Source organism: Glycine max, chromosome 14, assembly GCF_000004515.6.
Source record: "Glycine max cultivar Williams 82 chromosome 14, Glycine_max_v4.0, whole genome shotgun sequence".
NCBI lineage: Eukaryota > Viridiplantae > Streptophyta > Magnoliopsida > Fabales > Fabaceae > Glycine > Glycine max.
In genome coordinates, this window is record NC_038250.2 from 6,277,436 (window position 1) to 6,301,664 (window position 24,229).

A 24,229-nucleotide genomic window follows, 5' to 3' on the forward strand; every position below is an offset into this window, starting at 1 on the left:
TTTGTTTGAGCCTTGATTTCCACTTTTGTGAGTGGGATTTCCCTTAGCACCATCATAAGAAACTCCTTGTCCTTTGTTAGAAAAGTGACGTTTCTCAGCAGCATTGGCAAAGCTATTTTGCTCCTCCACAATAGCTTGTCCTGGTAGTTGTTGCCTTTCATATTGAATGACCATAGAGAAGACTCTATTGGTTGAAGGCAGTGGTTCCATGAGAAACAGAAAAATGCTCAGCAAGTCCTTTAAGGAAGCGAATAATGAAATCCTGGTCGTGGTAGACTTTGGCTGAGCAGGTGCATGCATGGAATCATGGGACGGTAATTGTCGAGTTCCTCCCAAATTGACTTTAGCTTTGTGTAGTAATCTGTTACAGTGTGTGATCCTTGCTTGAGTCCATAAACTTCCTCTTGAAGTTCTACAATACGAAGCAAATCTCCTTGGGAAAATCGTTCCATATATTAATAGCACGATCAAAGTATAAAACACTTTGTGATATTAACTGAGACAATGAATTCAAAAGCCAAGACATAGTGAGTGTATTACAAAGTACAAGGGATTTGTGGGAGCTGGAGTAGGAATAGATCTGGTGAGAAAGGCCATTTGTCCTTTGATATGAGAGCCATCCTAACTGAGCGTGACCAGGAGTGGTAGTTGTTACCACTCAGTGCAGGAGTAACAATGACTGAGGTAGGACTCTTATTTGGATGTACATAATAAGGACTCGATGGATTTTTGAGTAGGGTCTTGGTTATTGACTCAATTGTCAACCATGTTAGGCGCTACACAGTATTGTAGAGCTCCATGACATGAAATAAAAAGTAAGAAAGGAAGGGACAAAAGCTAAGACAATTGTTGAGTGAAGGACCACTTTTTCATTAATTAACCATTGGTTATGCAGAGGAATATATAGCCTGAAATATTACACAGAATGGATAGGATCGAATCTAGGGGACAAAAATGGCAAAAAAAAAAAGCATATGGGTGTCAGCTGCGGTCAAAATACAGCTCACAAATCATACAATACACAACTATTCTAGAGCTGGAACTTCTATTCTGGTTTTGGGCCAACTATGATGAAGTGCGCTGTTGTTTTGCTGATAGAGAATGAGATTAAAGTTACTATTTGCCCAAGTATGGGACGGGTATGATTTTCTTTTTTAATTGAGTATAGGAATGAATAGTATAATACCCTATCCATTGTCATCTTAAATTAGATGCTTATATGACACCACTTCAAGGATATGCCTAAATGGGGAAAAGGTGTAGGCATCAATGTGCATGTACTATATTATATTTAGGTTAAAATATAACTTTCCTTTCATTTCTTTCATTTTAAAATACAGACATTTAATCTTTTAATTTTTTAAAATAAATTATTTTAATTCAATATTCAATTTTACATATATTTATTTATTTATTCTAATGAATTTTAATTCTAATTTATTCATTTATCGTACCATCAAAAAATGATTTAATATTTAAAATGTAAGAAACATAAAGAAAATATGATGTCAGGTATGTGGCTCTTGCCAAGAGAATTGTATGTCCTTACTGTCACCTCTTAGAGTTATGAAATACTCTGCCCATGTGGAGGGTAATTTCTTTCCAAAGAAGAAATATGGTGAAAAAACTTACGTGATGATGGATGATTTACAAATTCATCCCGTAACATCAGACTTGTTGTACATAGGTGGAAGCTTCAACATCCAAGACATCAAAAGCAAGTAAAAATAGATATAAATAGTTGAATATGCTGATATCTTCTCTGAAAGATAAGGAAATGGTACTGGCAGCAAATCTAAAGAAGCTTTTGACTGTATGTGCTTTGATACTTAGTACTATACTTACTAGATTTAGGCTGAACACTTTCCAGATATTAAGCTTAAATATAAGCTTTAATTCCTATAATTTTGGTTTTTTTTTCTATGGCAATTTTAGTTTTTTATTTAAATTTTTTGTAATTTTGATCAATTTTTCAATTTTGCATGCTTTATTTATTTTATTTTGATCCAATTAAATCACATACCTAATATATTCACGTAAGATAAAATTAAAAAATAATTTAATTAATTAAAATATAAAAAAAACATTAGACTAAATTAAAAATTCTCTAATGTGTATATTTTTACAACCGATAATGTGTCCTATAATTCACTGGTGTATGAAAGTTGGGCTTTATAAAAAAAATGGATTTTTTATGTAAAAGCTTTTTAAAAAGTGGATGAGGCTTAAATAAATTTTATGAAAAGTTTATTTCACCAACTATTTTTCTAATTGTGAGAATATATTTCCTATGACATAGAAATGTTATTCACAAATATTTTAAAAGAATGTGTGATATATCTTATAATAATTATTTTATTATCTTATAATAAATGTGAGAATAAATTTTCCAATCCCATAATCAGAAAATAAATAAATAGTCCGTGTTTATAAAGATGATCAGTTGTAAAAGTATACACTTTTTTTCGATATTAAAAATATACACATTAAAATTGTAAAAATATTCACAATGTATATAGTTTTTATATGCTTACATGATTAAAAAAAAAAGTGGGAAAAGTAAGGCCCGTGTATAAGAAAGCAGGATAATATTTTCCTTTTTATATTAAAAAGTACAAATCATTATAAAGATTTATGTTAAACAAATTATAAATTCTTACCTTAAAAAAATGTGGGATTATAAATTTCCCCAGGAACAAGTGTGTAGAACCTCAATTAGTCAATATCCAAAGGATTATCTGATGTACATATAGCTCAAACAAAGCAATCTGACCAGTTCATATATCCTTAGTTACAGTACAACTGAAGTGATCTCAACCTGGTTTTGTGTCCACTTCTGTTACTTAATCCACATGCTTGCCCTAATTCAACCCAAGTCAATACCCTGTCCCAAATCTTACATAGATTTCTGCTAAATTTTCTATTGCCAGATCCATCAACTTCGACACACCCTCCAATTTTCTTCTTCGAATTCAATGGCGTGGTCGCATAAAGGCAAGTTTTTTATCTTCTCTTTACTCTTCTTTTTCTCTTCTCTTCATATTTCCAGTTCCCCATTAGACCCCGAATCATGTTCTATACAATCCAAGCTGGACCACGATTCATGCCAGGAACATGATCCTGAAAAACCCCAAATAGCTAATCATTTGAATCAGCAAGTTTTGTTGGATAGGCTTGAGGAGTTAGTGAGAAACCTTAGTGATTTAGTTACAAGATTGGAATCAAAGCTACCTGACCCTCCAAAAGAAAAGGGTAGGTTTACTCAAAAAAAAATTGGTGATGATGATGAAGATGCAAGATCAAGTAGTAAAGGAGTTGAAGATGGTGAATTTGAGGGGAAAATCCGAGATGGGGAGAGAGCTAGGGGAACGTCTGTGACAAAGTACACACCTTTTTGGTCAGAGAGGTTCCAGTTTGCATCTGCTTTGAAGTTGGATTCTGAGGCCACTTGTATAAATGTTTTGCCTTTTAGGGACCACGAGGGGCTGAGTAAGTATGTGGCGGTTAGTGATGAGAGGGGAAGAGTGTATGTGTTCACGAGGAATGGGGATGTGTTGGTTGAGTTTGATACCTCATTGGAGTCCCCTATTACAGCAATGGTTTCGTATACTTCGGTTTATAAGAATGAGAGTTTTGTGGTAACTGGTCATCAAAATGGGGAAATCTTGATGCATAGAATTTGGGAGGGAGGGTCTAGTGGAGAGGATTATAGTTCTGTTTTCATGGAGAATGTTGGTAAGTTTCTGTCACCTGAAAACTGGGAAGATGGGTTGCCGGTGACTCTCTTGGAAGTTCATTATGTAGGGAGGATGAAGTACATTCTGTCAGCTGATACAAGTGGGAAGATCAGGGTTTTTAAGGAGAATGGTTCGTTACATGGCTCTGCCACGCCCTCTAGTAGGCCGCTAGTTTTTTTGAAGCAACGGCTTATGTTCTTGACAGAAACTGGGGCAGGTTCATTGGATTTAAGGGGCATGAAAATCAGGGAATCTGAATGTGAAGGCTTGAACCACTCTGTTGCTCGAACTTATGTTTTTGATGCCACGGAGCGTTCCAAGGCTTATGGGTTTACCTCAGACGGGGATCTGATTTATGTCTTGTTGCTTGGAGATGTGATGAACTTCAAATGCAGGGTTAGATACAAGAAAAAGTTTGATGTGGATGAGCCTCTTGCTCTGCAGGCAATTAAGGGGTATTTGCTGATTGTTAACCCGGAGAAGGTTTTCGTGTACAATGTTTCATCTCCGCATTATGTGAGAGTTGGTGTGCCTCGACCTGTTTTCTCCTCAGGTCTTGATGAGCTTAGATCATCCTTCTTGAATAATCCAACCCCAAGCTTGGATGCGGAAACAAGAGTGACACCCTTGATAGCTAGTGACCGCGAAAAGCTTGTTATTGTTGGTCTTGGAGGTGGGTATGTTGGAATGTATCATTCTAATCTACCTATCTTCAAAGGGGAATTCAATACCATGCTATGGACTAGTCCTGTGTTGTTCTTCATACTTTTCCTATTTGGGGCTTGGCACTTTTTCGCCAAGAAGAAGGAAGCACTTACATCATGGGGACCAGATGATCCATTTAGTTCCACGTCAGCTACCACCAGTGCGCCATTGGCATCTGGCTCTGGAGACAGATCTTTTGCAGACTCTTCTTCGAGAAGTTCTGAAGTTATGGATCTTAGAGGTGGAAATCTCAGAGCTCCACCGAGAAGGTATGGCTCTCCTTCAAGGTATCCCGGTGGGGCTGCAACTTCCTATAGGCTTGGTGGTGCGTCTGCAGATCACAATGCTAGGCCAGCTTCAGTTGATCCAGATTTTCGTGCAGCCTCGGAGCTGAAATTTAGGGCCTCCACCATGGACCCTCCAGGTTTTCCTAAAAGAAGAGATGGTATGTTTGTAGGCAATCAAGTTGTAAATGACCACAGTTGAGTGGCAGAGTTAATTGCATGTTATGGGCTTTTCTCTAACTAGTTTCAGATTTCCTTAGCTTTTAATCTTATGCATCACTTTGCTATCTGGTCTCGCAGTCTTCTAGCTTTCAAGTTGTTGCACACAAGAGAGAAATAAATTATAATGAGAAACTTCTAAGTCTTTTCTTCTCCCATATATTTTTGTTGTCCTTCAAGTTTTCCTTTTGTTAAGTCCATATATGAGAAATATAATGTCGCAAGGACTGGTTTAAGATAGGATTTTACCACATTCAAGCTGTATAAAGTATTAACTTTGGATATGTAAAGTTCGCTTGGCTAAATTTGTGTCTAAATGGGTTAGTTGGAGTGGAAGAGTTTCAGAATCTTTATACATGTAGTCTGAGTTTGATCTAAGAATTAATGTGTGAAAAAATAATGTTGGGAGAGATTTTCAGATAAGCACCTAAGTATCTGGAAAATAAAAAATAGTAGGAAAGAAGTATTGACAGTAATACTTGTTGAAGCAATGGAACCTAAAATATGTGATGTCTAGTTGTGTGCTTCATGAACTTCTAAGGGAAAATATTATAAGTATTCTTGATGGCAAAAAAGCGTGAGAATCTTAAAAGAAAGATAGAGAATTTATGTTGCTCCAAAATATTGACGAAAAGAGTGTTAATAAAATAGATAGAGAATTTATGCAGCTGTTAAAACTTGAAAGCATATGCCTCTCTGCCCATGGGGATGTGAATATTCCTCTACAAACTTTAAGTGGCACTTTGAGAATTTATCACACTAATGTTTTTGTTTTATTTCGATGGATTCAAATATAAAGGAGTCATCCACCCTAAGTTGGTTTTTTAATTAATATTTATATATTTTATCCCTTTTTTTTCGTAGATATCAAAGACAGCATTAAAAGATTTCCAATAACTCATATCCTGATTATATATTTTATCTTCTAAAATATACTTTCATCACTTTAGAAAAGATATATCCGTCTATATATTAATTAGGGACTAAGGAGGTTATCACTTCATGCATAGCACTGTGTACCTAAAGCTGCCCAAAGTTCAGAAAATCGCCCAATTAGGACAGAGGGAAGTGTGTGATGTTTATAACTGAGATGATCATATTCTTATGTATCTCGTTACCATGGTCTTTCAGTTTCAGGAAAGATTGACTTCTACTAATAAATGCCACTAGATATTTTTCATTATGTAGTTACACATTTCTTGGTAATGCTTTCCAATTACGAAGAACTCTTTGTAACCATTTTTACTTTGAGAAAATAATAAGGATTAATGTTTAGTGTTTTTGGATTGGACTTACGGCACAACCCACATAACAAGTTAGAGAATTTTTAGGACCACCCGTATTTTTGTTTTGAGCACCTACCAACACAGTAGAAGGATTAAAATGTTCAATTTAAAATTAAAACTTGTACCCTCCTCTATTATTAATAGAATATTCAAATTAATTGAGCTAATATAAAAAAAATATTGCTATATATAACACTAAAAATTTTAATTTATATTTAATGTACATATAACATAATAAATTTTGTGGTGATTATCTTTTATCTAATAATTAATTTTTTTACATATATAAATTGTAAATAAAAATCATAAGTTTAATAAGTATTTACATATGTAAAAAAATATCAAATTTATTTAATTATCAATTTCCATAAAAAAAATGCATCATTCAATTAAATATCATGTTTATTTAATTTTTAATTATTATAATAAACATCTAAATACATCATTTGTTTAATTATCAAATTTTGTAAATAAATTAAATGAATAAAAAATTAAATAAGGCCTTGCTTTTGTGGAGTTCCAGAAATTTGTAAATAATTTTTAAAAAATTAATAATTAAGAGTTTATACTAAATTAAGGATATTTTTGTAAAAATGTAATACTTTATTTTCAAACATTATATATTTTAGAATTTTAGGTGTCTTTCAACTATCACCATTAGTAGTTGATCATTAGATTTAATGGGTATTTCTTTTTTTATGAAAAAAACTAAATTTTAATAGTTGATTTGGCATTGTAAAGTACAACATTATTAAATTTTAAAAATATTTGAAAAATATATTTTATATATTAAAAAACTCATTATATAATTTTTGTGTCTATTATATATAGTGACATTATTTGTTTACAATATAATGTGTCTATTAGCTGTTCTATTAATAATGCAGGAGACACAAGTTCGATCCTTGCTTGGATCATTCCTTAGTTTTAAATCAATTTGTGAAAAAATGAAAGATATTAAACCCTTTCACAATAAATTATATCATATCAAAAACAAAATTATTATGTTCCTACTTCAAGACAGTTTCTTTAAGAGCACATAAATCATTTAAAATGAAGTCATAATAGTTGTTTGTTTCTAGCTTAGTAGCACTAATAGCTAGATTAATATGATTTGGATTTTTTTTTATCTGCAGAAAATAGAGCAATTCGTGTTTCCTAAGGATGCACAATTGTGAAATTTGACTGGGCAATGGGGCAATAATTTTGGTAATCTTGTATTAAATGTATTAATGTCATTGAGTTGCTTCTGTTTGAGAATAAATTGCTAATCATAATTGCATTGTGAAAAAATTACTTTTAATTCACTTTAAGCTTATGTATATATTGGTTTGACTTTGAAGTCTGAATAACACGCATTAGATCAAGGAAATGAACACGGAAATGAACACGAAGAACTCTTAATGAATCTAAGAACGTCATCAAAATCACGTCTCTAACCATGACAAGAAACACATCCTCTTAAACTTGCACTATTTCTCTCAATGGAATGAAACAAATATAGGTATATTGAACTGAAATGAACAAATATGCAGCCTATTTCTCTCAATGGAATTTATTTATAGAGATGAATTGAGTTGGGATCTTAATATTTGATACAAACTTGCACATAACATTTTAATTTATATTTTACAATAATTTTATTTTCTATCGTTTTCCATTACATAATCATTTTCTTCCTACAATTTTTTATATATCACTATTTTTCGAAGCTGATATGAGTACTACGTATATAGCATTCACAAATTCCATCACAGCAAGTGCAGCAAGCTAGCTTTGAGTGCAAAGATAGTTGAGCGTTGGTGACAATGTTGAACCTCGTTTCCAACACGGTTGTTTTGGAGAACCTCCATGACCAGAAACTTGTCATACAGCCACTCACACTAAACTAATTTATGCACCCACTCAGCAGGAAAGAGCATCTTTTGTTGAACAACGTTCTGCTTCCCACTCAGCTCCTAAGTGAGCTTTTACAACGTTCGGAGATGTTAATCTTTTGTTAAAAAGCACTAGCTCATCTTTCATCTCCAGCACATTGATGTTGCACCACCACCTTCCTACAACCACGTATACCATGTTTTGTAGATAAAGATTAATTTTCACGAACTGGGACAATTCTGTAAAAATAAACAAGAGTTGGATATATATTCATGATTTTACGTACCTGCTATTTTCAGTCCGTCAGCAAGGTTCCTGTGATAGTTTCTGTGGCAGCTCACCTGCTGCAATACCTATCTACTTGTATGTATACACACACAATAATCAATTAAGACACTATATATTTATGAAACAAAGTTACTTTTTTTTTTACTTGGGAGGTTGAAAAGTCAGGGTTGGTTGCAGTTTTTGAATATACTCTTAGCCATATGTTTACAAAATATTAACGGTGCTTTATTGGGAGGATTAAAAAAAATACACCACCTAATTTAAAAACATTAAAAACATAATTAAGCCTAATAATGTGTAAATATTGAATAAAAAGATTGATTAATAAATGAATTATATTTGTAAATTTATAGAGGATGTACATTAATAATGTAATTCTGAAAGTTAGAAATATTACCTTAATTAATTAATCAAGAAAATCATAGTCGTTGAAGATGTTTGTTGTCCATGGCTAGAATAAAGAATAGAGCAAAGCATAAAAGAGAAGGTGAAGAAATATAAAGCATGCTCAATGATTTCCATTTGAGTAGATCTCTAATAAAGGTCCATGAATGGAACTTTGTTGCCTGACTCATGAATCTACCATAAACAAAACAAGAAGTACAAAAATTTTAGAAACAAGAGAAGATGACAACACAATAAAACATAATTATAAACTGTGGGCAAGATCAATCTTAGACCTTTGATGAATCTAGTAGTCTATTGGATGATAACGAGGGGAGATGATGGATTTTATTGTGTAAATTTTATGTGATAAGAATAATCAAAGGCGTGAGAGTGATCGATGATAATAGGTAGATGGGGAGTTAGAGGCTCTGTTAGGACAATTCCACCTTATAAAGCCTTGGAAGTATTTATAAGGATACAACGAGACTAACACAAATAAACATGAATGGTTCGATTTGATGTTATCAACGACTCATAATCATTTGTTTGATAATCCGTGTCTTTCTGAATCAGTCAATAAGATGTCATTATACATTATTCATTTTTTATTCTATTCGTATCCTTTTAATTTTAAATTTGATTGAAATGTGGATAACAATAACAAAAATAGTCCAACGAGGATTCAATAGGACTAGTACAAATTAAAAAATGTGAACCGTTTGATTTGATGTTATCAATGACTCAAGTTATTTGTTTTGTAATCCGTGTCTTTCCAAACTATCCAATGGGATGCCATTACATGGTATTCCCTACTTATTCAACGCGTGCGTATTCCCTGCTTATTCAACGCGTGCTCTTCCCATCTTTAATTGAATTGAGAAGTGAATAACAATAAAACTAGTTCTTCTAATACACTCTTTTTATTTATTTAGAGTAAATTATATTATACTACCTTCATATTTATTTAAATAACACAACTTCAAACTTTTTAAATATTACACTCCACCCCATTTTTATAAACTCAATAACATAACTTTTTAGAGTAATGTACATCCCTGCTGCCTTGAGCTTTGTCTATAAATTCACACTAGTTTTAAATATAAAAATATATCTTTTTGCGTTTATTAAAAAAAATAATTAAATATCATTTAATTATGTCAATCTTATTTAAAAAATACTACGTACCTAACATAACAAAAGCCATAATAATATTTTTACTCTATTTTTTTTTTACCTATGTTCATTTACAAATTGCTTGCTACCTACTTTCAACTAAAGAGGCCCTGAATCCAACACAAAGCATAAACATGTTGGGTACTTTTATTTATAGGAAGTAACTAAATTTTAGTTGATTTTGTTACTAGGAAAAAATCTTTAGTTTTCATTTTTAAAAATATACATTTATTACTTTTGGTTTTTAGTATCATTTGATGGTCATTAATTAATAGTTTTTTTTTATAGAAGGTCAAGTGATCATCTAGGTGATACCTACTAGTGTATGTACGTAGTATCAATATGAACACATGAAATCTTTATTTTTTAAAATTCTTAAAATAAATGTTATTTATTTACTTACAATTAACATTGATATAGAGCAAAAATAATGATTTCATATTTAAAAAAGGTTTAAAAAATCTTTTATAATTAAGGACCAAACCAAAATTTACTAACTTTCAAGGATATAAAATAATGATCTAAATTTTCAAAAAGCATAAAAATCTAAGAGATTTTTTTAGAAAGACTAAAACTAAATCTCATTCATTCTAGAAGGACGAAAATAGTATTTAACTCTAATTTTTATTATTAAAATTGGATTTTAGTGGTTTAATTATGCTTTTCATTCTTATTTTTATTTTTTATTTTATATATAATTTTTAATATCATTATTTTTTTCTCCAATTACCTATTCAACATTTTTTACAAGTAAAACTTTATTAACAAATGAAGTACAAGGAATATTAATTACCCAGCATAAAATAGTTTTACAAGATCAGAGAGAAATAAATAAACACGTTCCATGATAAATAAATGCATCAATTAAAAAAAAACACTGAGCATTGTCAAAATCATAGCACAATATGTTAAAATCTATGAATATTTAACTAACAAAATAAATGAAAAACTAACACAGGAATAATATGGAAATTTTCTTATGACAATAAATTAAATTCTTTTAAAAATAGAGATCAAATAAAAAATCATATTATTTAAAAAACACAATTGAGCCAATTTTAATTTATCTATATACTGAAACATGCATTTTAATATTCAATTATAGAGAGTTAACTAGTAAAAAAAAACATAATTCTGGTGAAAATAATTTGAAATGTTACAACACTTCTCTATGTAAAATAACATTTTATATATTCCTATTAGTTTGTTTTCTATCCTTTTACATTGCATCAATCATTTTTCTTCCTACAATATTTTTTTTATACAACCTATTTCACACTAGTTTTAAATATAAAAATATATATTTTTACGTTTATTAAAAAATTAATTAAACACCATTAATTGTAATAATCTTATTTAAAAAAGTATTACCTAACATAACAAATGCCGACATAATAATATTTTTACTCTATTTCTTTAACCTATTTTCATTTACAAATGGCTCTGTTACCTACTATGCCTATCTCTATCATACGGGTGCCACATCATTCAATGCATCGTTGCTTCGGGTTCGAGGTTTAGGTTTAACAGCATCTTCATCATAGCAACATTATTAATACTAGCTCCCTCCGTTTTTTTAATTGTCTGATTTTTAAAGAATTTATGTTCCTATTTATTTGATCATATTAATTACATTTTTGTCAATTATATTCTTGTTTTCTTATTTTTAATTAATTTACATATATATATTTATTGTAGAGTACAAAGAGAAAAGGATGAAATATGAAATTTTACAACAATTTTATCAGGATTGAGAAAATTTATTTTATTTGTTTGTAGATGGATAAAAAGAAACGGAAATAGTACCACGTTTAATAGAATAGCAATAATAACATTAAACATGAAAAGCTAGAGAACTGGGAAAACATACATATATATTTTCTCAAGTTATATCTTTATCCAAACAAAGCATAACATATTTTCTCAAGTAAGGTTTAGGCTTTTTTAGGTCATTAATTGTAACTAACTGCAAATGAAAAATGTGTTTCATCAATTCTTTTAAAGATGAATTCGAGTAATTGTATTTTGTTTTATCTTTTTTGTCTTGATAGTGTCAAGTGTCAACTTGATCAACGTATAATTTCATGACTACATCCAATTATAAGTTAAACGTTTACTCACCATCTCACACACATCGACAAAACATGAATAAATAATTAATTTAAATATTTAATTAAAAACATTATATTAATTATAAAATAAATCATTTGAATTTAATTTAATAAGAATTCAATTTTGTAATATTTAGTTGTAAATTACAATTGTTCCATTCTCATGCCTATCCAATATATAGATGTTTATGTACATAATTATTTTAGGAATAAATTAAAAAATAGATAATAACATAAAAGCAAATTGAATAAAAATTGTGATATATTATTTTAAAATTTATTAAATTTATTTATTCATTTAACTTAAGAAAAAGATATAATTTTTAATGAATTATGTGTCTACTTTTTTATATAATATATATTTATATTTTGAATACTTAAATACAAAAGAATCTAATTGAAGTTTTTGTCATAGCTCATGAAATCACAAGTGTTAACTTTTGTATGGTTCGGTTACTTTTTTGGCACATATAATTGAGGGATAAAATTTCCCATACAGATTTCATCCAAATATATATATATATATATATATATATATATATATGAGAAGATATTAATTTAGTTTATAAGTAATTATTTGAGTTATTTTTTATTTTGATTATTTATTTTTTAAAGAGTTAATGGTTATAATGAGTAGTTAATATTAATTATTAAATTTCAAGAAAATAAAATTCATGAAATGTTCCCAATTCATTTATCAGATCTTTTTATCTTGTAATAGAAAATAAAATCGATCAAAACATGGAAAAATTAACTAATAAAAATATAAATTCTCAATTTTTTTCATATATCACCACCACCAAGTATACCTTGTCATGACCAATTTTGATTTAACACGTTATTAATTCCTAAAAAAAATAATGTATGTGTCATATTGAAATTGATAAATTAAATTATATCCTCATGGAGCATTTAATAAGTTCCAAATACAAAATTTATTCTCAGAGTAGATCCTCGTTCAACAACGTTGGTTCTGTCAATAACAGCAACTTCTGCTCGAATGTTGTCGTCTGGTTCAGAAGTTGCGGGTCTGGTTTCACACTCTCCACCAATGTTGGCACTTGCTTCCTCGGAGCAAGAAATTGGTTCCTCCTCCTCATCGGGTTTAGCATTAAGATCAAGTGGGAAACTATAAAATTTGAAACATTAAAAACATAATTAACTTTATTTTATTGATTAATAAAAAATAAAAAATAAGGGTGATTATCAAATAAATTATATTTGTAAATTTATAAATGATGTATATTAATCAGTTAACTATGACTATTAAATAAGTTAATTTATTATAACACGAGTTATAACTCTTACCTTATTTCATTAATCAAGGAAATCACGATCGTTGAAGATGTTTAGTGTCCATAATTGGAACAAAGAGTATGGCAAAGAATAAAGGAGATGGCAGAGAAATAGAAGACATGGTCAACAAACTCCATTTGAGTATATCAGTAAAGAAGGTTCATGAACGAGGCTATGTTGCCCAATTCATGGACCTAGCATAAACAAAAAGAACTCAATTTTTAGAAATAAGAAAAGATATCAATAGAACAAAAAATAATTAAAAGTGTGGAGAAGGTCCGTCTTGGACCTCCAAGAGCCTAATTGTCTAGTTGGTGAGAACAAGAAAAGGTGATAAATTTTATAGTGTGGATTTCATGTGGTAGGAATAATCACAAGTGTGAGAGTGATTTTAAGATGTAGATGGAGAGTGCGTTAGCATGACCACATTATAAAGTTTTGGAAGCCTTTACAAGGATCCAACTAGACTAACACAAAGAAACATGAACCGTTCGATTTGATATTATCAACGACTCATAATTATTTTGTTTGGTGATCCGTGTCTTTTCACACCAACCAATGGAATGTCATTTTACGGTATCTATTTTTTATTCGATATGAATTCTTTCAATTTTAAATTGGATTCAAATGTGGATAACAACAACAACAAAACTATCCAACGAGGATCCAACACTACTAGCATAGATAAACATGAACGGTTCAATTTGATGTTATCAACGACTCACAATTGTTTGTTTGATAATTCGTGTCTTTCCGAATCAGCCAATGAGATGTCATTATATGGTATCCAATTTTTATTCAACATGTACTTTTTCAATTTTAAATTGAATTGAGATGTGGATAACAATAAAACTAATCCAACAAGGATCCAATGGGACCAGCACCAAGAAACATGAATCGTTTGATTTGATGTTATCAATGACTCAAGTTATTTGTTTGATAATCTATGTCTTCTCGAACCAGCCAATGGAATGTCATTACGTGGCATCCAATTTTTATTGTGTGTGCGCTCTTTCGATTTTAAATTGGATTGAGATGTGAATAACAACAAAACTAGTCCCACTCTTTTATTTAGAGTAAATTATATTATATTACCTTGATATTTATTTGAATGACACTGAACTCCAATCTCCAAACTTATTTAAATATTACATTTCACTCCATTTGTATAAACTCAATAACATATTTTTTTTTTAGAATAATTTACACACCTACCTCGAGCTTTGTCTATTAACTCTCTAGTCTCAAATATATATAAAAAATACTTGTATGCTTATTAAGAAATTTAGTTAAACATCATTTAATCATGTCAATCTCCTTAAAAAAATTTTTTTTTACCTACACTATACTTCATTGGAACTTGATATTAATAATAGAAAAAATTAGTGAAAACACATCAATTAAATAAAGTGTATTTAGGAGATAATATCCTTACATAAGGTCAAATTAATTGAATTTTTCTTATATTTAAAAAAATGTGATTATTTTTTCTTATATTCAGAACCGAAAGAAATACATAAAACTCCAAACTTCCTGCAATATTACACTCCAACCCATTTGATGTAGCCTATGAAGAGATATTTTAACAATTATTAATAAAATGTAAGTTATGAGTCTATGCACTTCAATGTAATTTTTTTTATATTGTCATCAATTAGATTCTCATATATATATATATGATATATGATAAGTTTGTAGAATTATAATAATCAGTGTTATTTCCATACTCTAATTTTTTATTTCTTTTTATTGATAAAAAAAAAACTAAAACACATTTTTTTACTCTATTTCTTGCTTATTTCCATTTAGGTATTGTTCACTTACCTATTTTCAATTATTCTACTTTTCACCTTTCTTTTCTTTCAATCAAACAAATCCTATATTCAACACAAAACATAAACATATTGGATACTTTTATTCCTAGAAAGTACGTAAATTTTAGTTAATTTTGTTCCTTGGAAAAAATCTTCTTTAGGCTTCATTTTTTAAAATATAAAATTAATATTTTTGGTTTTACCTATCATGTGACACTCATTAATTAATAGCTTATTTTCTTTATAAAAGCTCAAGTGATTCTCTAGGTGACTCCTATTAGTGTATGCATGTAATATCATTATGAGCATGTGAAACCTTTATTTTTATTTTTTAAAAAATAAATTTTATTTATTTACTTACATTGAACATTAATAGAGAGCAAAAATAACGATTTCATATTTAAAAAAGATAAGAATAAAATAATTTTTATAATTAAGGACTAATACCAAAATTTACTAACTTTTCAATGATAAAAAAATAGTGATTTTATATTTTTGAATGATAAAATTTATTATATTTTTTTTACAAAAACTAAAATTAAAATTCATTTTAGAAGGACTAAAATAGTATTTAAGTCTTATATTTATTATTAAAATTGAATTTTAATTGCTTGATTATGTCTGCATTCCTCCATTGATTTGAAACTTCATATTAATTTCTTAATATCATTATGTTTGCATTTTGTCTCCAATTACTTAGATATTTGACATTTTTATAAGTAAAACTTTATTAATAAACACAAGGGGTATTACTCCGCATAAAATAGTATTACAAGGTCACATGAGAGGAATAAATTAACAGGTTACATGATAAATAAATACACCAACTCAAAAAGAAAAAAAAAACACCAAACATTATTAAAATCATAGCACAATGTGTCAAAATCTATGAATATTTAACCAACAAAAAATAAACTAACGCATGCATAATATGGAAATTTTCTCAAGAGAATAAAACTAAATCCTTTTAAAAATAGAGATCGAATAAAAAAAACCATATCTTTTTTACTGCAATTTTTAAAAAACACCATTGATCCAATTATAATTTTTCTATACTGAAACATGCACTTTCATATTCAATTATATAGAAAGTTAATTATTAAAAAAATAAAGACTAATTTTGGTGAAAACAATTTGAAATCTTACAACAGTTTTCTATATAAAATAACATTTTATATATTACTATTATTTATTTTGTATCTTTTTTCCATTCAATCAATCATTTTTCCTCCTACATTTTTTTTTGTTATACAAAAGTAATTAAATGTGATATACTATTTTGAGATTTATTAAAGTTAATTTATTCATTTAATTTAAGAAAAAGATATAATTTTTAATGAATTATGTGTCTACTTTTTTATATAATATATATTTATATTTTGAATACTTAAATACAAAAGAATCTAATTTAATTTTTTTGTCATAGCTCATGAAATCACAAGTGTCAACTTTTGTATGGTTCGGTTACTTTTTTGGCACATATAATTGAGGGATAAAATTTCCCCATACAGATTTCATCCATATATATATATATATAGAAAATATTAATTTAGTTTATAAGTAATTATTTGAGCTATTTTTTATTTTATTATTTATTTTTTAAAGACTTAATGGTTATAATGAGTAGTTAATATTAATTATTAAATTTCAAGAAAATAAAATTCATGAAATGTTTCCAATTCATTTATCAGATCTTTTTATCTTGTAATAGAAAATAAAATCGATCAAAACATGGAAAAATTAATTAACAAAAATATAAATTCTCAATTTTTTTCATATATCACCACCACCAAGTATACCTTGTCATGACCAATTTTGATTTAACACCTTATTAATTTCTAAAAACATATAATGTATGTGTCATATTAAAATCGATAAATTAAATTATATCCTCATGGAACATTTAGTAAGTTCCAAATAATAAAACTTATTCTCAAAGTCAGATCCTCGTTCAACAACGTTGACTCTGTCAATGATAGCAGCTTCTGCTCGACCTCGAATGTTGTCATCTGATGCAGAAGTTGCGGCTCTGGTTTCACACTTTCCACCAACATTGGCACTTGCTTCCTCGGAGCAAGAAATTGGTTCCTCCTCCTCATCGGGTTTAGAATTAAGATCAAGTGGAAAACTATAAAATTTGAAACATTAAAAACATAATTAACTTTATTTTATTGATTAATAAAGAATAAAAAATAAGGGTGATTATCAAATAAATTATATTTGTAAATTTATAAATGATGTATATTAATCATTTAACTATGACTATTATATAAGTTAATTTATCATAACACGAGTTAGAACTCTTACCTTATTTCATTAATCAAGGAAATCACAATCGTTGAAGATGTTTAGTGTCCATAATTGAAACAAAGAGTATGGCAAAGAATAAAGGAGAGGGTAGAGAAATAGATGACATGGTCAACAAACTCCATTTGAGTATATCTGTAGAGAAGGTTCATGAACGAAGCTATGTTGCCCAACTCATGGACCTAGCATAAACAAAAAGAACTCAAAATTTTTAAAAACAAGAAAAGATATCAACGCAACAAAAAATAATTAAAAGTGTGGAGAAGGTCAGTCTTGAACCTTCCAGAGCCTAATAGTCTAATTGGTGAGAACAATAAGAGGTGATAAATTTTATAGTGTGGATTTCATGTGGTAGGAATAATCACAAGTGAGAGTGATGGTAAGATGTAGATGGAGAGTGTGTTAGCACGATTCCACATTATAAAGTTTTGGAAGCCTTTACGAGGATCCAACTAGACTAGCATAAAATAATGTGAACTGTTCGATTTGATGTTATCAATGGCTCATAATTATTTTGTTTGGTGATCCGTGTCTTTTCACACCAACCAATGGAATGTCATTTTAAGGTATCTATTTTTTATTCGATATGAGTTCTTTCAATTTGGAATTGAATTTAGATGTGGATAACAACAACAACAAAAAAACTATCCAAGGAGGATCCAACACGATTAGAATAGAGAAATGTGAACGGTTTGATTTGATGTTATTAACGACCCACAATTGTTTGTTTGATAATCCGTGTCTTTCCAAACCAGCCAATAAGATGTCATTATATGGTATCCAATTTTTATTCAACATGCACTTTTTCAATTTTAAATTGAATTGAGATGTGGATAACAACAACAAAACTAACCCAACAAGGATCCAACCAGACTAGCACAAAAAAATGTGAACCATTTGATTTGATGTTATCAATGACTCAAGTTATTTGTTTGGTAATCTATGTCTTCCAAAACCAGCCAATGGGATGTCATTACATGGTATCCAATTTTTATTCTGTGTGCGCTCTTTCAATTTTAAATTGGATTGAGATGCAAATAACAACAAACTAATCTAGGTACTTTGCTCTTTTTTATTTAGAGTAAATTATATTATATTACCTTCATATTTATTTGAATGACACTAAACTCCAATCTCCAAACTTATTTAAATATTACACTTCACTCCATCTGTATAGTCTCAAATAAAAAAAAATACTTTTATGCTTATTAAGAAATTTAGTTAAACATCATTTAATTGTGTCAATCTCCTTTAAAAAAATAATCTTTTACCTACACTATACTTCATTGGAACTTGATATTAATAATAGAAAAATTTAGTGAAAACACAACATCAATTAAATAAAGTGTATTTAGGAGATAATATCATTACATAAGATCAAATTAATTAAAATTTGCTTATATTTTAAAAAAATATGATTATTTTTTTTATATTTAAAACCGAAGGAAGTACATAAAACACCAAACTTCCTGCAATATTATACTCCAACCCATTTGATGTAGCCTATGAAGAGATATTTTAACAATTATTAATAAAATGTAAGTTATGAGTCTATGCACTTTAATGTATTTTTTTTTATATTTTCATCAATTAGATTGTCATATATGATATATGATAAGTTTGTTGATATTATAATAATCAATGTTATTTCCATACTCTATTTTTTTTATTTCTTTTTATTGATAAAAAACTAAAACACATTTTTTTACTTTATTTTTCACTTATTTCCATTTAGGTATTGTTCTCTTATTTTCAACTATTCTACTTTTCATCTTTCTTTCGGCCAAATGGATCCTAAATTCAACACAAAACATAAACATATTGGGTACTTTTATTCCTAGAAAGTGGGTAAATTTTAGTTAATTTTGTTCCTTGGAAAAAATCTTCTATAGGCTTCATTTTTAAAAATATAAAATTACTATTTTTGGTTTTACCTATCATGTGACACTCATTAATTAATAGCTTATTTTCTTTATAGAAAGTCAAGTTATTCTCTATTGACTCCTATTAGTGTATGCACCTAGTATCATTAGGAGGATGTGAAACCTTCATTTTTAAATATTTTAAAAATAAATTTTATTTATTTACTTACAATGAACATTAATAGAGAGCAAAAATAACAATTTCATATTTAAAAAAAATTAAGAATAAAATAATTTTTATAATTAAGGACTAATACCAAAATTTACTAACTTTTCAATCATAAAAAATAGTGATTTTATATTTTCAAATGATAAAAACTTATTGTATTTTTATTACAAAAACAAAAATTAAAATTCATTTTAGAAGGACTAAAATAGTATTTAAGTCTTATATTTATTATTAAAATTGAATTTTAATTACTTAATTATGTTTTTATTCCTCTATTTATTTTAAACTTCATATTAATTATTTAATATCATTATGTTTTCATTTTGTCTCCAATTACTTAGATATTTAACATTTTTACAAGTAAAACTTTATTAATAAATGGAGTACAAGGGGTATTACTCTGCATAAAATAGTATTACAAAGTCACATGAGAGGAATAAATAAACAGGTTACATGATAAATAAATACACCAACTAAAAAAGAAAAAAAGAACAGCGAGCATCGTCAAAATCATGGCACAATGTGTCAAAATCTATGGATATTTAACTAATAAAATAAATAAATAAACTAACGCAGGGATAATATGGAAATTTTCTCATGAGAATAAAATTAAATCCTTTTAAAAATAGAGATCAAATAAAAAACCATGTTTTTTTTACTGCAATTTTTAAAAAACACCATTGATTCAATTATAATTTTTCTATACTGAAACATGCAATTTCATATTCAATTATATAGAAAGTTAATTATTAAAAAAAATAAACACTAATTTTGGTGAAAAAAATTTGAAATCTTACAACAGTTTTCTATATAAAATAACATTTTATATATTACTATTATTTATTTTGTATCTTTTTTCCATTCAACAATCATTTTTCCTCCTAGATTTTTTTGTTATACAAAGTAATGAATTGTTATATACATATAGCATTCAGGAACTCTGGACAATCCAGTGAACAATGCTGGAACCCGGCATGCACCTTTTCCCCAATTCAATTAATAGAAAATATACCAAAGTTTTTGCAAGCATATTTGCTTCTTTTAATCAATCTGCATTAATCTCATGCCCATCTACGTACTATATGCCTATCACTATCATATGGGTGCCACACCATCCAATGCATTGTTGCTTCTTCGAGTTCGACGTTTAGGCTTAACAACATATTCTCTTCAACATGATCATAGGCATCATTGCTACCACATTACAGTGGAACAATAATAATAATAATAATAATAATAAAGGAATTATAATGTTTTATATACACTTTTTTTTTTTCATTTTATCCCTAAAACTCTTTTCAAATTTCTTTTTGTATCCCTATAATTGCTCCCTTTAACCAATTCACACCCCGCTCACATTTTAAAAATTATTCATTATTATTTTTATTTTTACTTTTCAAAGAATTTAAAGAGTCATGAAGTACCTTTTTCCCCAGTAATAATTTATACTAATAACAAAGGATATACTTCCATTTGATAGATTTTATCCTTAAATCACTTTTTAAATTTTCAAATTTTTCTTCTAACGTACTTTAACTTCCCACCACTTATATATTATTAATTTTTTTATTCTATCACTTTTTTATTAAATGCATTTAACTTTTATTTTTAATTGTTTTATTTATTATTTAAAATTTAGAGAGACACGTAGTGCCTCTGTCCCATAATAGTAGTAATTATATACTAATAATAAAGGAAATATCCTCATTTGATGTACACATTTCATTAGAATGTTTTATCCTTATTAGTTTTTAAACTTTTAAATATCCTCACTACTCTCATGTTGTTACTCCTTTTTAAACTTTTAGATATTTTTTTATTTTAGTTGAAATATATAGAGACATGATGAAGTGTCTCTCTCCCCTAATCTATACCATTAATAAAGGGGATATGAAGTTTAACAATTGTCCTTTAGTCTCAACTTCTTAAACTTTTTATCCCTCAATTATAACATAACCTCTTTCCATCAAAATATTAGTTAAGTGATATGATAGGAAAACAAATGTGTACAGAGAAAGTGAAATGAATGTAACTCATAGCTCTGGTCAAAGTGCACCAAAGAGATTAACTAATACACTCTATAACTACTTTCTTCAACCAAAGCACACCTCACTCACATCCTAAAAACTATCCAATATTATCTTATTTTATTATTTTCATTTTTCAAAAAATTCAAAAAGGAATAGAGTGCCTTTCCCCACTAGTAATAAATAAAAGGCTTAAATATGTATTTAATTCTTTAAATGTGAGTCTTTTTTTTGGTCTTTCTCCAAAGTGTAAGTCAAACAGGAAATAAAAAATTCACAATTTTTGGCATTTTTTATCGCCATAATTTGATTTTCTATTTTATACTTTAAAGTAAAATTTTCTGATGATTTGGAATTGTCAAAATTAAGTCAATAAAAAAATAAAACAGTTTTTAAAGCGATGAATAAGTTTTTAATTTTTTTATTGACTTGATTGTGATAGTCAAAATAAAATTTTAATAGTCAAAAGTTGTTGCAAGTGACAAATTTATTATTCTATATTTGGCCCGTGCTATACACAAGGACTAAAAAGAATATTTTATGGATTTTACATACTAAAAAAATAACTTTGAATTTGGAGAAATGAAAAGAAAATGAAACTTTGAAGAACTAAAAACATATTTAAGTCTAAATAAAGAGGATACTTTCATTTTGTGTCCACATTTTATTGGATAATTTTACCTTTAAACTACTTCTTAAATTTTCAAAATTTTCTTACCACGTGGAACTTTCCACTACTTCTATATTGTTAGTTTTTTTTATTCTATCACTTTTTTTTATTAAATGTATTTAACTTGTATTTTTTTAATTATTTTATTTGTTCTCCCTTAATAATAATAATAATAATAATAATAATAAATATGCAAATTAAGCTAGAGAATCAGTACGGTTTAGCATATATATGGGAGCCCTTGACAAATGATATAACTTCTTGGTCATCTAAGAGAATCTTTAACAAGGATCTTGAGCTCAAGATTTGTCTTCAGCAGATCTTCCTATAAAGGAGAAGTCAAGATCTCCAGTTTGGAGAAGGGATCTTCTATAAGATCCTTGAAGATTTACATATTTATCAAAATAAAATATTTTTTACTCTCTCTCCCTAATAGTTTCATGTGAGAACAAACGGGAAAGGGAACAAAAAATAGAATCTGAAGAGATGTAGGTCGTCACAGCGTCGAGGTATGGGGGATGACCCTTGCCAATGTTTAGATAATGTGTGGTGACGTCGAGATGTGTGGAGAAAAGAAAAGAAAAGGGGGGACTCATAGTGGTTGGGGACAAAGGAAATGGAGGGGGACATGGTGGTTAAGGGCAAAGGAAGAAGAGGGGTGTAGTGGTTGGGGGCAAAGAAGGGGAAGGACGGTGGTGGTTGGGGGTGGAGGAAACATGAAGGGAGAGGAAGAGAGGAGGAAACAAGAAGGGGAGGAGAAGAGGAAAGAGAAATGTGAAGAGGGAGGAGGAAACATGAGAGTGTGTGGAGAGTGAAAGAGAAAGTGAAAAAAAAAAAGTAAGGAAAGACTAAGGTTGAGTGTTGGTTGTTGAGTTGAGAGAAAAAATATTAAAAATATTAAAAAAAAATGAACTTGTTGTCAAAAGTTGAGGTTTACAAAAGCCGACTTAAGATTTTAAAATGAGATTTATCATTAGAACAAAAAATAAAAAAAATCTTAAATCACATATGACATTATGGAATCTATGAAAAAATGTTTGAAGATCCTAAATTGAAATTCACCACTAAAGATGCTCTAAGCATCCGTGGTCTTTATTCTCCTTATTTCAGCATAAAACAAAATTTTTCTTAATTTATTCACTTCCTTTTGGAGAGAGATTTGATGCATTAGTAGTAACAAAGTGTGAGGAACCAATCATCTTATAAAATACGGGAAAAAACATAAATATTTTTTTATCAACAAATATTAATACTTAATTTGTTAGATTTTTAAGTTAAAAATTGAATAGATATATAAGGTTTTTATTATTTGATTTTTTTTTCTTTTATTGTAACTGCAAATATTCTAAGACGAATTTATCATCATGAGTAATTGTATTAATTTACTTTGTCATTCTTACATCGATTGTGTCATGTGTCAACTTGACCAACTTGCCAGATATCTCCATGGCTACTGCAAGTATAAGCTAAATATTTACTCACCTTCATCTCTCACACATAGACATGTTTGATATAATGTAAACATTTTCCATGCCAGAGTAGCAAGTAGTAACTATTACTTACGTGTGTGAAATTGCTATTTCAATCTTTGTATTTATGAACCCGGATTGATACGTCGTCACTCACTGCATCATTGTCACATATCTTACGATTTTCCGTTAACCCATGTGGCCTTTTATATGTGATTAGTGTCTTTTTCAATTAAAAGGAATTGCTTTGTGTCATCAGAATTCAAGATGTCAAGACATGGGGATAATAAATAATTAATAATTATCATGGCAAGACATATGCCTCACTAGCCAATTGCAACATCTTTACATGTCCTCCTAAGAGTTCCCGATAAATCTACATGGTCTATATCACATGATTTGTACTTCACTAATTATAATAAATGCAATGCGAGTTATAATTAGTGTCATCAAAATATAAATTATAAAGATTCAGAATATAGGAATA

General features: G+C 28.6%; 1 protein-coding gene and 2 long non-coding RNA genes across 3 annotated transcripts; 1 reads left to right on the forward strand and 2 right to left on the reverse strand.

The window, feature by feature from the left end:
• The first annotated feature begins 2,678 nt into the window (after positions 1-2,678).
• On the forward strand, positions 2,679-5,090 carry LOC100806185 (uncharacterized membrane protein At1g75140). The gene has a single exon (XM_006595877.3). It carries the CDS (start codon positions 2,976-2,978, stop codon positions 4,926-4,928), a length of 1,953 nt encoding a protein of 650 aa, XP_006595940.1. The 5' UTR covers positions 2,679-2,975; the 3' UTR covers positions 4,929-5,090.
• A 2,723-nt stretch (positions 5,091-7,813) lies between these two features.
• On the reverse strand, positions 7,814-9,210 carry LOC106795929 (uncharacterized). Its single transcript, XR_005888494.1, has 3 exons — positions 9,078-9,210; positions 8,396-8,976; positions 7,814-8,288 (listed from the first exon to the last, which is right to left on the reverse strand). It is a non-coding gene; the product is annotated as an uncharacterized lncRNA (long non-coding RNA).
• A 7,732-nt stretch (positions 9,211-16,942) lies between these two features.
• Positions 16,943-17,859, reverse strand: LOC102661693 (uncharacterized). Its single transcript, XR_417902.4, has 3 exons — positions 17,765-17,859; positions 17,486-17,667; positions 16,943-17,306 (listed from the first exon to the last, which is right to left on the reverse strand). It is a non-coding gene; the product is annotated as an uncharacterized lncRNA (long non-coding RNA).
• Between the last annotated feature and the right edge of the window lie 6,370 nt (positions 17,860-24,229).